The following is a 12,821-nucleotide window of genomic DNA, read 5'->3' as shown; positions in this document are numbered from 1 at the left end:
AGGCAGATGTTTAACTGACTGAGCCACACACACACCCTATTCGAGCTATTCTTATTGTAACTTTTTTTTTTGTTAAGTTTGAAATTATCTCCAAATAGTTAAAAACAAGTGAAAAAACCCAAAACTTAAAAAAAAAAAAGTGGTTTGACTTAACGGATCAAAGTGTGCATGCGTGTGAGAGAGAAAATGATAGTTGTGCTTATTTTTTATTTTCACATATTTTAATGTATGTCCTAGGTTTTCGGGGTAGTTGGGAGAGAAGCCAGCATGTGTATTTTGGTCAGTCTTACTTGAATTTCTCAATTTGGTAAGTGAAATTGAATAATACTAAATGTGGGCTAAGCCTGTATGTTGTTAATTATCCTAAAAATACTGTGATATAGCTGTGCTCATTGATGTTTTTTTTTTGTTTTTTTGTTTTTTTAGTATCTGCAAAATGGCTGATAATTTGGATGAATTTATTGAAGAGCGAAAAGCCAAACTGGCCAAAGATAAAGCAGAATTGGAAAGTGATCCACCGTACATGGAAATGAAGGTAAAGTTGTTAATTTTTTTTCCAACATATTTCATTAAAATTGTCTCTGAAGATTAGTTTTGTGTAGATGCAAAACATCCTTTTCAATGAGTGAGAATCTTCTGTTTCATACTTTTGTTTGGGTGTCCTGTCACTCTGAGTCCGAAAGCCTGATTCTGGACAAGATTGAATTGATTATGAATGAAGTTTTTCTGTTGTGGTGTTTTGTATGTCACAGTTTTTTCTCTCCTATTAGGGTTTAATTAATAATTGCTGTGCTAGAAGTAGTTCACTACTAGTAAAAGGAATTGTCATAATGTAGATATAAAAATAAGTTCTCATACGTATTCTAAGTGAAAAGTACTTCAATAAATTAGCTCTTAAATTTTTAATCTACAAAAGTGAATTTATTGGAATAGTTTATTTTGGTATACTTACTTTTCAGATTAGAATTTGTTCAAGTGTTTCTGAAAGCAATGTTTGAAAAAGACTTCTTAAAGCTTTCCTAATTTTGGTGAAAGAATGATCGATTCATTTAGTAAATATTTATTAAGACTATGCTAGGTACTATGCTAAGCTCTATTATGGCACTAATCTAGACAGATGTGGCACCTTCTCTCTTGAGCTCAGTATATTAATAAAATATAGGATATGAATCAGTCTTGCCCATCATATAGTCCATTGTAATCAGAGTAACCATATATATTGGCTTGATAACATAATCCTGGTTTAACTGTTGCCCTATGTCTCATCTGGTTTAGCTTGTGTCTTGGGCAAAGGTATAGGCATCTGGTTGACATGATAAATAATATGGACAGCCTAATTATGAGGGACTTTTACTTACATAGCTAACATTTATTTTGTGCTAATTATGGAATGTCTTAGTCTTTTTTATTTTATTTTATTCTATTTATCTTTATAATTCCAGTATAATTAATATGCAATATTATATTAGTTTCTGGTGTACAATATAGTGATTCAGCAATTGTATACATTATTCAGGGCTCATCGTTCTAAGTATACTCCTAATGCCCTTCATCCTCATCCAACTCTCCTCTGGCAATCACCAGTTTTCCAAACTTAAGAGCCTGTTTTTGTCTTTTTTTCTTTGTTTTCTTAAATTCCATATATGAGTGAAATCATATGGTATTTGTCTTTCTCTGATTGACTTACTTAGTACAGTACCCTTTAGATTCATTCATGTTGTTGCAAATGGCAAGAGTTCATTCTTTTTTATGGCTGAGCAATACTGCATTGTGTATATATGCATATGTATATATGTATGGATAGATGCTTGGATTGCTTTCATGTCAAAAAACATATGGTTGCACATATCCTTTTGAATTCATTTTTTCATTTTCTTCGGGAAAATACCCAGTAGTAGAAATAACTGGATTATATAGTAAATAAATAAATAAATAAATAAATAAATAAATAAATTTATTTATTTATTTATTTATTTATTTGTAGATTTTATTTATTCATGAGAGACACACAGAGAGACAGAGACACAGGCAGAGAGAGAAGCGGGCTCCATGCAGGGAGCCTGACGTGGGACTCGATCCCGGGTCTCCAGGATCAGGCCCTGGGCTGAAGGTGACCATAAACTGAGCCACCTGGGCTGTCCATACAGTAATTTTATTTTTAATTTTCTGAGGAACTTCCACATTGTATTCCACCAGTGGAATACACTGCACCAGTTTGCACTTCCATTAAGAGTGCATGAGGATTCTTTTTTCTCCATATGCTTGCCAACATTTGTTTTTTGTGTGTTTTTGGTTTTTGATTGTTGCCATTCTGACAGGTATAAAGTGATAGATATCTCATTGAGTTTTTTTTTTTTTTTTCATTGAGGTTTTGATTTGCACTGTGGTTCCCTACAAATTTTAGGATTCTATTTCTGTGAAAAACATTGTTGGTATTTTGATAGAAATTGCATTGAATCTGTAGATTGCCTTTGGGAAGTATGGATATTTTAACAATGTTCATTCTTCCAGTGCATGAGCATGAAATATTTAACCATTTGTTCATGTTGTCTTCAATTTCTTTCATCAGTGTTTTATAGTTTTTACACATAGGTCTTTCACATCCTTGGTTTATTCCTGGATCTTTTATTATTTGGTGCAGTTATAAATGGAATTATTTTCTTGATTTCTGCTTCATTATTAGTGTGTAGAAATGGAACAGGTATCTGTATATTGATTTTTTTTTTAATCCTATGACTTTACAGGATTTATTTATCAGTTCTAGTACTTTTTTGGTGGAGACTTTAGGGTTTTCTATACATAGTATTATATCATCTGCAAATAGTGAAAGTTTTACTTCTTCCTTTCCAATTTGGATGACTTATTTCTTGTGTGATTGCTGTGGCTAGGACTTCCAGTATTATGTTAAATAAAACTGGTAAGAGTGGACATCCTTGTTTTGTTACCGATATTAGGGGAAAAGTTCTCAATTTTTCTCTGTTAATGTTGTTAGTTGTGGGTTCTTCACGTATGGCTTTTATTATATTGAAGTATGTTCCCTCTAACTTCTTTGGTGAGAGTTTTTATCATGAATGGATATTGTACCTTGTCTCAAATGCTTTTACTGCATCTATAGAAATGATCATGTTTTATCCTTTCTCTTGCTGATTTTGTCAATCGTGTTGATTGATTTGTGACTGTTGAACTACCCTTGCATCCCAGAAATAAATCCCACTTGGTCATAGTGAATAATTTTTTTAAATGTATTGTTAGATTTGTGTGCTCATATTTCATTAAGGATTTTTGCATCTATGTTAATCAGAGGGCCTGTAATTCTCTTTCTTTATATTGCCTTTATTTGATGTTGATATTAGGGTAAGGCTGGCCTCAATAAATTTGGAAGCTTTCCTTTCTCCTCCAATTCTTTTTTTTTTTTTTTGGAATAGTTTGAGAATAGGTATTAACTCTTCTTTAAAATATTGGGTAGAATTCACCTGTGAAGCTGTCTGGTCCTGGATTTTTGTTTTTTGGCAGTTTTTTGATTACTGATTCAGTTTCATTGCGGGGAATTGGTCTGTACAGATTTTCTGTGTCTTTCTGATTCATATTTGTAACATTATATTTCTAGGAATTTATCCATTTTTTCTAGGTTGTCTAATATGTAGGTATATAATTTTTCATATTCTTTTATAAGCTTTTGTATTTCTGTGGTATTGGTTATTTCTCCTCTTTCATTTTTGATTTTGTTTATTTGAGCCTTTTTTGGTGAGTCTCCCTAAAGGTTTATCAGATTTTGTTGATCTATTTTTCTTTTTCTTTTTCTTTTTCTTTTTCTTTTTCTTTTTCTTTTTCTTTTTCTTTTTCTCTTTTTCTTTCTTTTTTTTTTTTTTTTTACAAAGAACCAGCTTCTGGTTTCATTGATCTGTTGTTTTTTAGTTTCTATTTCACTTAATTCTGCTCTAATCTTTATTTTCTTCTTTCTACTGGTTTTGGGTTTTGTTCTTTAGCCCTTTAGATGCAAGGTTAAGTTATTCTTTTGAGATTTTTCTTCTTGAGGTAGGCATTCATTGCTTATAATCTTGCTGTTTAGAACAGCATTTACTGTGTTACAAAGATTTTGGTCCGTTATGTTTTCATTTTCATTTGTCTCCATGTATTTTTTTATTTCATCTTTGATTTCTTAGATGGCCCATTCATTTTTTAGTAGTATGTTTTTTAACCTTCATCTGTTTGTATTCTTTCCAGTATTTTCTTGGGGTTGATTTCTAGTTCATAGCATTGTGGTTAGAAAACATGACTTTAATCTTTTTTAATTTGTTGAGACTTTTTTGTTGCCTAATATATGATCTGTTCTGGAGAATGTTCCGTGTGCACTTAAAGATTGTATATTCTGCTGTTTTAGGCTAGAATGTTCTGAATGTATGTTAGATTTACCTGTTCAGTGTGTCATTTGAAGCCACTGTTTCCTTGTTGATTTTTCTCTTGGGATGATCTATCTATTATTGTAAGTGGGGTGTTAAAATCTTGTATTATTAGTATTACTATCATTACTATCACTAGTATTAATAGTATTGATTGATACTTCCTTTTGTTATTTAATAGCTAGCTGCTTTATGTATTTGGGTGCTCCTATGTTGGGTGCATAAATATTTACAATTGTTATATCTTGTTGAATTATTCCTTTTATGATTGTATAGTGTCCTTTGTCTCCTGTTCAGGCTTTTTTTTAAAGTCTGTTTTGTACTTTTTTTGCGCTATAAGTATTATTACCCCCATCTTTCTTTTCACTTCGATTTGGATGATAAGTGTTTTTCCATACCTTCACTTTCAATCTGCGTGTCTTTAGGTCTGAAATGAGTCTCTTCTAGGCAGCATATATTGTGTCTTACCTTCTTTTTTTTTTTTTTTTTTTTTTAATGGGGTGCCAGGACCAATGGTCAGCAGGTATCCAGGTACCAAAAAATTATGGTTCTGAAATATATTAATGTTGATTCCATAGGAAGAATAGTGTAGCTGTCCTATGTGTGCCACTCACGACAGAGCCCTTGCTTTTTTATTCATTTAGTCACCCTATGTCTTTATATTGGAGCATTTAGTCCAATTACATTCAAAATAATTATTGATACATAGGTACTTAATGCCATTTTGTTAAATGTTTTATGTTTTTTTTTTTTTTAAAGATTTTATTTATTCATGAGAGACAGAGAGAGAGGCAGAGACATAGCAGAGGGAGAAGCAGGCTCCATGCAGAGAGCCTGACGTGGGACTCGATCCCGGGACTCCAGGATCATGCCCTGGGCTGCAGGCAGCGCTAAACCGCTGCGCCACCGGGGCTGCCCTATGGTTGTTTTTATAATTCTTTATTCCTTCCTTCCCTTGCTGTCTTGTGGTTTGATGGGCTTTGTTTAGTGATATTCTTGTATTCCTTTCTCTCTTTTTTTTTGGTGTATCTATTAGTGTTTTGTTTTTTTTTTTTAAGATTTTATTTATTCATGAGAGACACAGAGAAGCAGAGACATAGGCAGAAGGAGAAGCGGGCTCCTTGCTGGGAGCCTGATGCAGGACTCCATCCCCGGACCTGGGATCACGCCCTGAGCTGAAGGCAGACCCTCAACCGCTGAGCCATCCAGGTGTCCCTCTATTAGTGGTTTATGATTTGTGGTTACCATTAGGTTTATATATAACATCTTATGCAAATAGCAGTCTATATGAAGTTAATGATTGCTTAAGTTTGAATCCATTATAAAAGCACTAAATTTTTACTTCCTTCTCTTTCATGTTTTAGGTATATGGTGTCATATTTTACATTATTTTGTGAATCCCATTACTGATTTTTATAGATCATTTGATTTTACTACTTTTGTGCCTCTGTACTGATTTTATAAAGGATTATTATTCTGTCCTACTATGTTTATATGTACCTGTGAAATTTGTTCCTTTCCTACTTTTCTTATTCCTGCTTTGATCTTTCTTTTCAACTCAAAGAATCTCCTTTAACATTTCTTATAAGGCTGGTTTAGTGGTGATGAATTCCTTTAAATTTTGCTTGTCTGGAAAACTCTCTCTTTCCTTCTATTCTGAATGATAGCCTTACTGGGTAGAGTTTTCTTTATTGCAGGTGTTTTCCTTTCATGGATAAGGCTTAGTCTTAAGAGGCTACATTTATGATTGACGTGAATCTATGAGATAAATACTGTTGTTATGCTCATTTTCTAAATGAGTGAACTGAGGAGGTTATAGAATTAGTCGAAGTAGGCTTTGATTCCTGATATCCTGACTGTATGTAGTGCTTATTCTCTTAACCATCATATTACATTGCCTTCTTTCTAGTAGCTGCTCTGGTCAAGGAGTTGTGTCAAGGACTTTATATGTATTATTTTATTTAATCATGATATCCCTGTTAAGTAGGTAGAATATTTTTGTTTTACAGATCAAGAAAGTGAAGCTCAAAGGGGTTAAGTAATTCTTCTAGGTACATACAGTGGTGGATTCATGATTGGAACCATCATATGTTCAGCCCCAAAGTCTATGGGTTTAACAACTCTCCACTTAGTACAATCTTACAGTGTTTGGAAAGGGTATTACAAAGTCTTAAATATAATTTTATTATAATTTCTCATATTAAATAGTATGTAAATCAGATTTTTTAAAAAAGATTTTATTTATTCATGAGAGAAACAGAGAGAGGCAGAGATACAGGCAGAAGGAAAAGCAGGCACCATGCAGGGAGCCCAATGCAGGCCTTGATCCCGGTACTCCAGTATCACACCCTGAGCCAAAGGCAGATGCTCAACTTGCTCTGCCACCCAGGTGTCCCAATCATGATCTTTTAAGTCTTAATTCAAATATCACTGCTCAGTCAAGTCTTTCAGTCCCTCTTGCATCATTTATGGCCCTTCTTACCATGCTCTATTGTCTTCCCCATAGATCTTACCACTTACTCTCTACGTATTGCCATAGTTTAATTACATATTGTGTTTATTGTTTGTCCCTTCAGTAGTTTGAACTCCATGATTGCAGAGATTCTCATGTTTTTTTTCATTTGTGTTTCCAGTGCCGAGGAACTATGTATAGGAACTTAGTGAATATTTGTTGGTAAATGAATTCTAATATTTAATTAGAATTTATTGCATTTATTACAGTATTAAATACTTTTGGTTAATTCCTCAAACTTCACATTTAAATTTCTTCCATGATGTATTGTGTAATTTTGTCAAGTCACTTAATTAAAGTATTGAGATAGAGTGGGTATTTTGTGGATTTTTCCCTTTACCTTTGTAAACATACTGTCTCTTTCAGGGAAAGGCATCAGAGAAGTTTTCTGAAAACAGTAAACTATTAATCTCCATGGCTAAGGAAAACATACCACCAAACAGTCAACACACCAGGAGTTCTTTAGGTATGTCATTAGGTATACTGAATTGATTTTAAAGTATTCTTAGCTTTGTTGTGAAAGAGGTTTGTCTTGTCAGAAAAAATTTCTTTGGAATCCCAGTATCTCTTGGCTTTCTGGAATCTTACTGTCTGTATGACTGTACTGTCTGCAAAGGAAATATAATGCATACTGAGAACCATTCCCCCCCCCTTTTTTTTTAAAGATTTTATTTATTTATTCATAGAGATGCAGAGAGAGAGAGAGAGGCAGAGACACAGGCAGAGGGAGAAGCAGGCTCCATGCCGAGAGCCTGACGTGGGACTCCATCCAGGGTCTCCAGATCACGCCCTGGGCTGCAGGCGGCGCTAAACCCCTGCGCCACCGGGGCTGCCCCCATTTACCCTTTTTAAATGATATTCCCTTATAATCTATGGAAATCATAATAGTATGTATAACATAAGCAAAATTAATTGAAAAATTTGAGTGAAATTTATGTATGTGTGAGAGATAGGCACCCTGAAAATGGAGGACTTTTATTTAGAAACCAGGGATACTTAAGAAGATACAAAATGCTATTTGGTGAATGACCATTTTAATTATTGATTACTACATTAAAATTTTACAGAAGTTAATATTGCAGCTATACTGAGTTTTTGAATATGGTTTGCTATGAAAATATGTAGAAATTTTTTTGAAGTACAATACATATTATGTTATTATATAATATATTAATTGTTAATTTCAATATAATGTTATTTATTGTATCATTAGTTTCAGGTGTACAACTTGCTGGTTCAACAATTCTATACATTACTCATTGCTCATTATGATAAATATAGTTATCATACAACATTATTGAAGTATGACTATTTCCTATGCTGTAGTTTTCATCTTTTTGACTTATTTTTAACTGCAAGTTTGGATTTTTACCTATTTTACCTGTCCCCCTCATCGACCTCACCTTTGGCAACTACCACTTTGTTGTACTTAAGAATCTTTCTTTCCATTTGTTTTTTTAGATCGACATATTAAGTGAAATCATATGGTATTTGTCTTTCTCTTTCTGACTTATTTCACTTACCACAGAACCTGCTAGGTCCATCCATGTTATCTCAAGTAGCAAGATATTACTCTTTTTTATGGCTAATATTCTATTTCATATATGTAACCATATTTTTAAAATATATTTGCTATTTATGGACACTGGGTTGCTTTCATATCTTGTTATTGTAAATAATGCTGCAGTAAATTTAGGGATGATATATCTTTCAAATTAATGTTTTTATTTTGTTTGGTTAAATAACCAGTGGTGAAATTACTGGGTCATATGTTTAATATTTTGAGCTATCTCCATTTTGTTTTCTATGGTGGCTACACCAGTTTGCATTTCCACCAGCAGTGCATGAGGGTTCCTTTTTCTCTGCATGCTTTTTCTCCTCTTCTCCACTTGTTCCTTGTTTTTGATTATAGCCATTCTGCCAGGTGTAAGGTTGTGATTTGTATTTCCTTCCTAATTAGTGGTGATGAAAATCTTTTCATGTGTCTCTTGGTCATCTTCTTTCATCATCTTTCTATGTCTTCTTTGAAAAATGTCCGTTCCTATTTTCAGTCCCCTCTAGACAGAGAGTTAGAGACAAAGGCAGAAGGAGAAGCAAGCTCCCTGCTCAGAGCCTGATGTGGGACTCAATCCCCAGACCCTGGGATCACGACCTGAGCCAAAGGCTGATGCTCAGCCACTGAGCTACCGAGGTGCCCCTTCAGCCCATTTTTAAACTCTGTTATTTGTTTTTTTGGTGTTGAGTTATATAAGTTCTTTATATATTTCTGATATTAAACCCTTTACTGGATGAATCAATTGCAAATATCTTCTCCTGTTCATTGGATTGTCTTGTTGTTCTGTGGATGTTTCCTTTGTTGTGCAAAAGCTTTTTATTTTAGTGTAGTCACAGTATTTTATTTTTGCTTTTTTTTTTTTTTTTTTTTTAAGATTTTATTTACTTATTCATGAGAGATACACAGAGAGAGGCAGAGACCTAGGCAGAGGGACTCCTTGCATGGAGCCTGATGTGTGTGTGTGTGTGTGTGTGTGTGTGTGTGTGTGTGAGAGAGAGAGAGAGTGAGAGAGAGAGAGAGAGAGGCAGAGATCTAGGCAGAGGGGCTCTTTGCATGGAGCCTGATGTGGGACTTGATCCTGGATCCTGGGATCACGCCCTGAGCCAAAGGCAGACGCTCAACTGCTGAGCCACCCAGGCATCCTTGCTTTTGTTTTCTTGCTTTAGGAGAACTATATAGAAAAATGATGCCAAGACCAACGTCAAAGAGATTATTGTCTTTGTTTTCTTCTAGCAATTTATGGTTTCGGGTCTCACATTTAGGTCTCAATCCATTTTGAATTTGTTTTTATGTATGGTGTTAGAGTCATCCAGTTTCATTCTTTTGCATGTAGCTGTCTAGTTTTCCCAACACTATTTATTGAAGAGATTATCTTTTCCTCATTGTATATTCTTGCCTTCTTTGTTTTGTATATTTTTTTATTGGAGTTTGATTTCCCAACATATAGCATAACACCCAGTACTCATCCTGTCAAGTGCCCCCCTCAGTGCCAGTCACCCAGTCACCCCATCCCCCTGCCCACCTCCCCTTCCACTACCCCTTGTTTGTTTCCCAGAGTTAGGAGCCTCTCATGTTGTCACCCTCACTGATATTTCCCACCCATTTTCTCTCTTTTCCCCTTTATTCCCTTTCACTATATTTTATATTCCCCAAATGAATGAGACCATATAATGTTTGTCCTTCTCCGATTGACTTACTTCATTCAGCATAATACCCTCCAGTTCTATCCACGTTGAAGCAAATGGTGGATATTTGTTGTTTCTAATGGTTGAGTAATATTCTATTGTATACATAGACCACATCTTCTTGATCCATTCATCTTTCGATGGACACCGAGGCTCCATCCACATTTTGGTTACTGTGGACATTGCTGTTACAAACATTGGGGTGCAGGTGTCCTGCCATTTTACTGAATCTGTATCTTTGGGGTAGATCCCCAGCAGTGCAATTGCTGGGTCATAAGGTAGTTCTATTTTAACTCTTTGAGGAACCTCCACACAGTTTTCCAGAGTGGCTGTACCAGTTCACATTCCCACCAACAGTGCAAGAGGGTTCCCCTTTCTCCACATCCTCTCCAACATTTGTGGTTTCCTGTCTTGTTAATTTTCACCATTTTCACTGGTGTGAGGTGGTATCTTATTGTGGTTTTGATTTGTATTTCCCTGATAACAAGTGATACGGAGCATTTTCTCATGTGCTTGTTGGCCATGTGTATGTCTTCTTTGGTGAAATTTCTGTTTGTGTCTTTTGGCCATTTCATGATTGGATTGTTTGTTTCTTGGGTGTTGAGTTTAATAAGTTCTTTATTGATCTTGGATACTAGTGCTTTATCTGACATGTCATTTGCAAATATCTTCTCCCATTCTGTAGGTTGTCTTTTAGTTTTGTTGACTGTTTCTTTTGCTGTGCAGAAGCTTTTTATCTTGATGAAGTCCCAATAATTCATTTTTGCTTTTGTTTCCCTTGCCTTTATAGATGTATCTTGCTGCCTCCTTTGTTATAGGTTAATTGAACCTATAAGTGTTGGTTTAGTTCTAGGCTATCTATTCTGTTGCATTTCTCCATGTCTCTACTTTAGTCTAGTACCATACTGCTTTGGTGACTACAGCTTTGTAGTATATCTTGAAATCTGGGATTGTGATACCTTCAGCTTTGTTCTTTCTCAAGATTCCTTTGACTATTCAGGCTCTTGTTATTTATTTATCTGAGAGAGAGCATGAGAATGCATGCAAGCGTGAGCAGGGGGGAAGGGCAGAGGGAGAGAATCTCAAGCAGATTTCCTGCTGAGCATGGAACTTGATGTGGGGCTTGATCCTAGGACCCTGAGATCATGACTTGAGCTGAAATCAAAAGTCCAGTGCCCAACCAACGAGCCACCTAGGTGCCCCCAAGCTCTTTTTAAATTTTAGTATTATATTTTAGAAAAGCTCCTTTATCTTTAAGGACCCCAGTTTCCTTATCTGTAACATAAAAATTTGGGTAATCTTCTAGCCTGAAATTTTTATGAATTGAAAAGATTTTATTTATTCATGAGAATACACAGAGAGGAGGGGGAGGGGCAGAGACACAGGCAGAGGGAGAAGCAGGCTCCATGCAGGGAGCCCTACGTGGGACTCGATCCTGGGTCTCCAGGACCACGCTCTGGGCTGTAGGCGGCGCTAAACCGCTGAGCCACCCGAGCTGCCCTGAATTGAAATTTTGATTGTTGCAAGAGATAACTTTATAAAAGTTTTATAGTAGATGATCTTACGCAGTAAGGTTAGACAGACTCACTTTGAAATTCTGGGTTATAGCTTGCTCTGGATTGTATCTGTCATGCCTTTGTGACCTAGCACAGGTTGTTTAAGCTATTTTCTTAAGATGGCATCTATCTTAAAAGGTTATTGTGGGATTAATTGAATACATATGAAAAGACGACTGGCACATAATTGGTGCACAATAAATATTTTGTGACCTTGTATTTTTTTAATATAGATTTTTGAGAATTAAGAATTGAAGAATTATACTTTATTACATGGACAAATGATGGAGAATTTAAAGTCTAAAGACCATGACCTCTACTTATTAATTGGTGTTCCTTTGGGCTATGTCCTTTGCCTTTGCATTTCCTACATTCTCTGGCTGACCTCATCCACTCATAGGCATTATATATCATCAGTGTATTCATGACTCCTAAATCCATATTCCAATCCAATTTTTTAATTAAATTCCTGACCCATATATCTAATTTTCTGTTGGATGTCTATACTTGGATGTTGTGGGCTCAGAATTCACATGTGCAAGATTACCTTTACTCTTCTCAAACTTTTTGGTATTTTGGTGAGATGTTTGCCTAGTCATCCTTGACTCCTATCGTCCCTTTGCCTCCCACAGCAAGTAATTATGCAAGTTCAGTTGATTCTACTGCTTAAATTTAAAAATAAGTTTATTTTTCTCTAATCTCACAAACATTATTTTATGCAGGCCTATGCTGTCTCTAAGATTTTTTTTCTAGTATTGTTTGTTTTATGGTTTAGCCCCCCTCCCACTAAGTCTCTGCATTGCCCTTCATAATCTTTTCAAAAAACAAATAGGATCATGTTAGTCCTGCACAGCTCCAATGTATTCTTGTTTCCTGTATAGTAATTTTATCCTTTTATTACTTTTCCCAGATTGTGCTGGCTATTTATGTCTTCTGCTTCTGTTGCTTTGGTTCTCCCCTTAAAGTGTAGTTTTTTTTAAAATATCTTTTTTATTTATTCATGAGAGACACACAGAGAGAGAGGCAGAGACACAGGCAGAGGGAGAAGCAGGCTCCCCATGGGGAGCCCAGTGCAGACTCGATCCTGGGACCATGGGACCACGCCTTGAGCCA

The 12,821-nt window shown here is 35.3% G+C and overlaps 1 protein-coding gene and 1 non-coding gene across 15 annotated transcripts in view; one reads left to right on the top strand and one right to left on the bottom strand.

Moving 5' to 3' along the window:
* The window catches only part of CSPP1 (centrosome and spindle pole associated protein 1), a 126,346-nt gene that overhangs the window by 9,526 nt on the left and 103,999 nt on the right, over nt 1-12,821 (top strand). For 11 of the 14 annotated variants that reach the window (XM_055318268.1, XM_055318267.1, XM_055318272.1 and 8 more), the window contains exons 2-4: nt 238-307; nt 427-535; nt 7,279-7,378. In XM_055318268.1, the coding sequence (XP_055174243.1) occupies nt 437-535; nt 7,279-7,378 (199 nt within the window). In that variant the 5' untranslated portion in view covers nt 238-307; nt 427-436. The remainder of the gene's footprint in view (nt 1-237; nt 308-426; nt 536-7,278; nt 7,379-12,821) is intronic. The other 3 variants (XM_055318270.1, XM_055318269.1, XM_055318259.1) reach the window with 1 other exon arrangement.
* Nucleotides 4,897-5,033, bottom strand: LOC129505447 (U11 spliceosomal RNA). The gene has a single exon (XR_008663540.1). It is a non-coding gene; the product is annotated as a U11 spliceosomal RNA (small nuclear RNA).

This window comes from Nyctereutes procyonoides, unplaced genomic scaffold (assembly GCF_905146905.1).
Source record: "Nyctereutes procyonoides isolate TBG_1078 unplaced genomic scaffold, NYPRO_anot_genome, whole genome shotgun sequence".
Lineage (NCBI taxonomy): Eukaryota > Metazoa > Chordata > Mammalia > Carnivora > Canidae > Nyctereutes > Nyctereutes procyonoides.
Note: the sequence above shows the minus strand (reverse complement) of the source record. Positions and strands in the feature narration are given on the sequence as shown.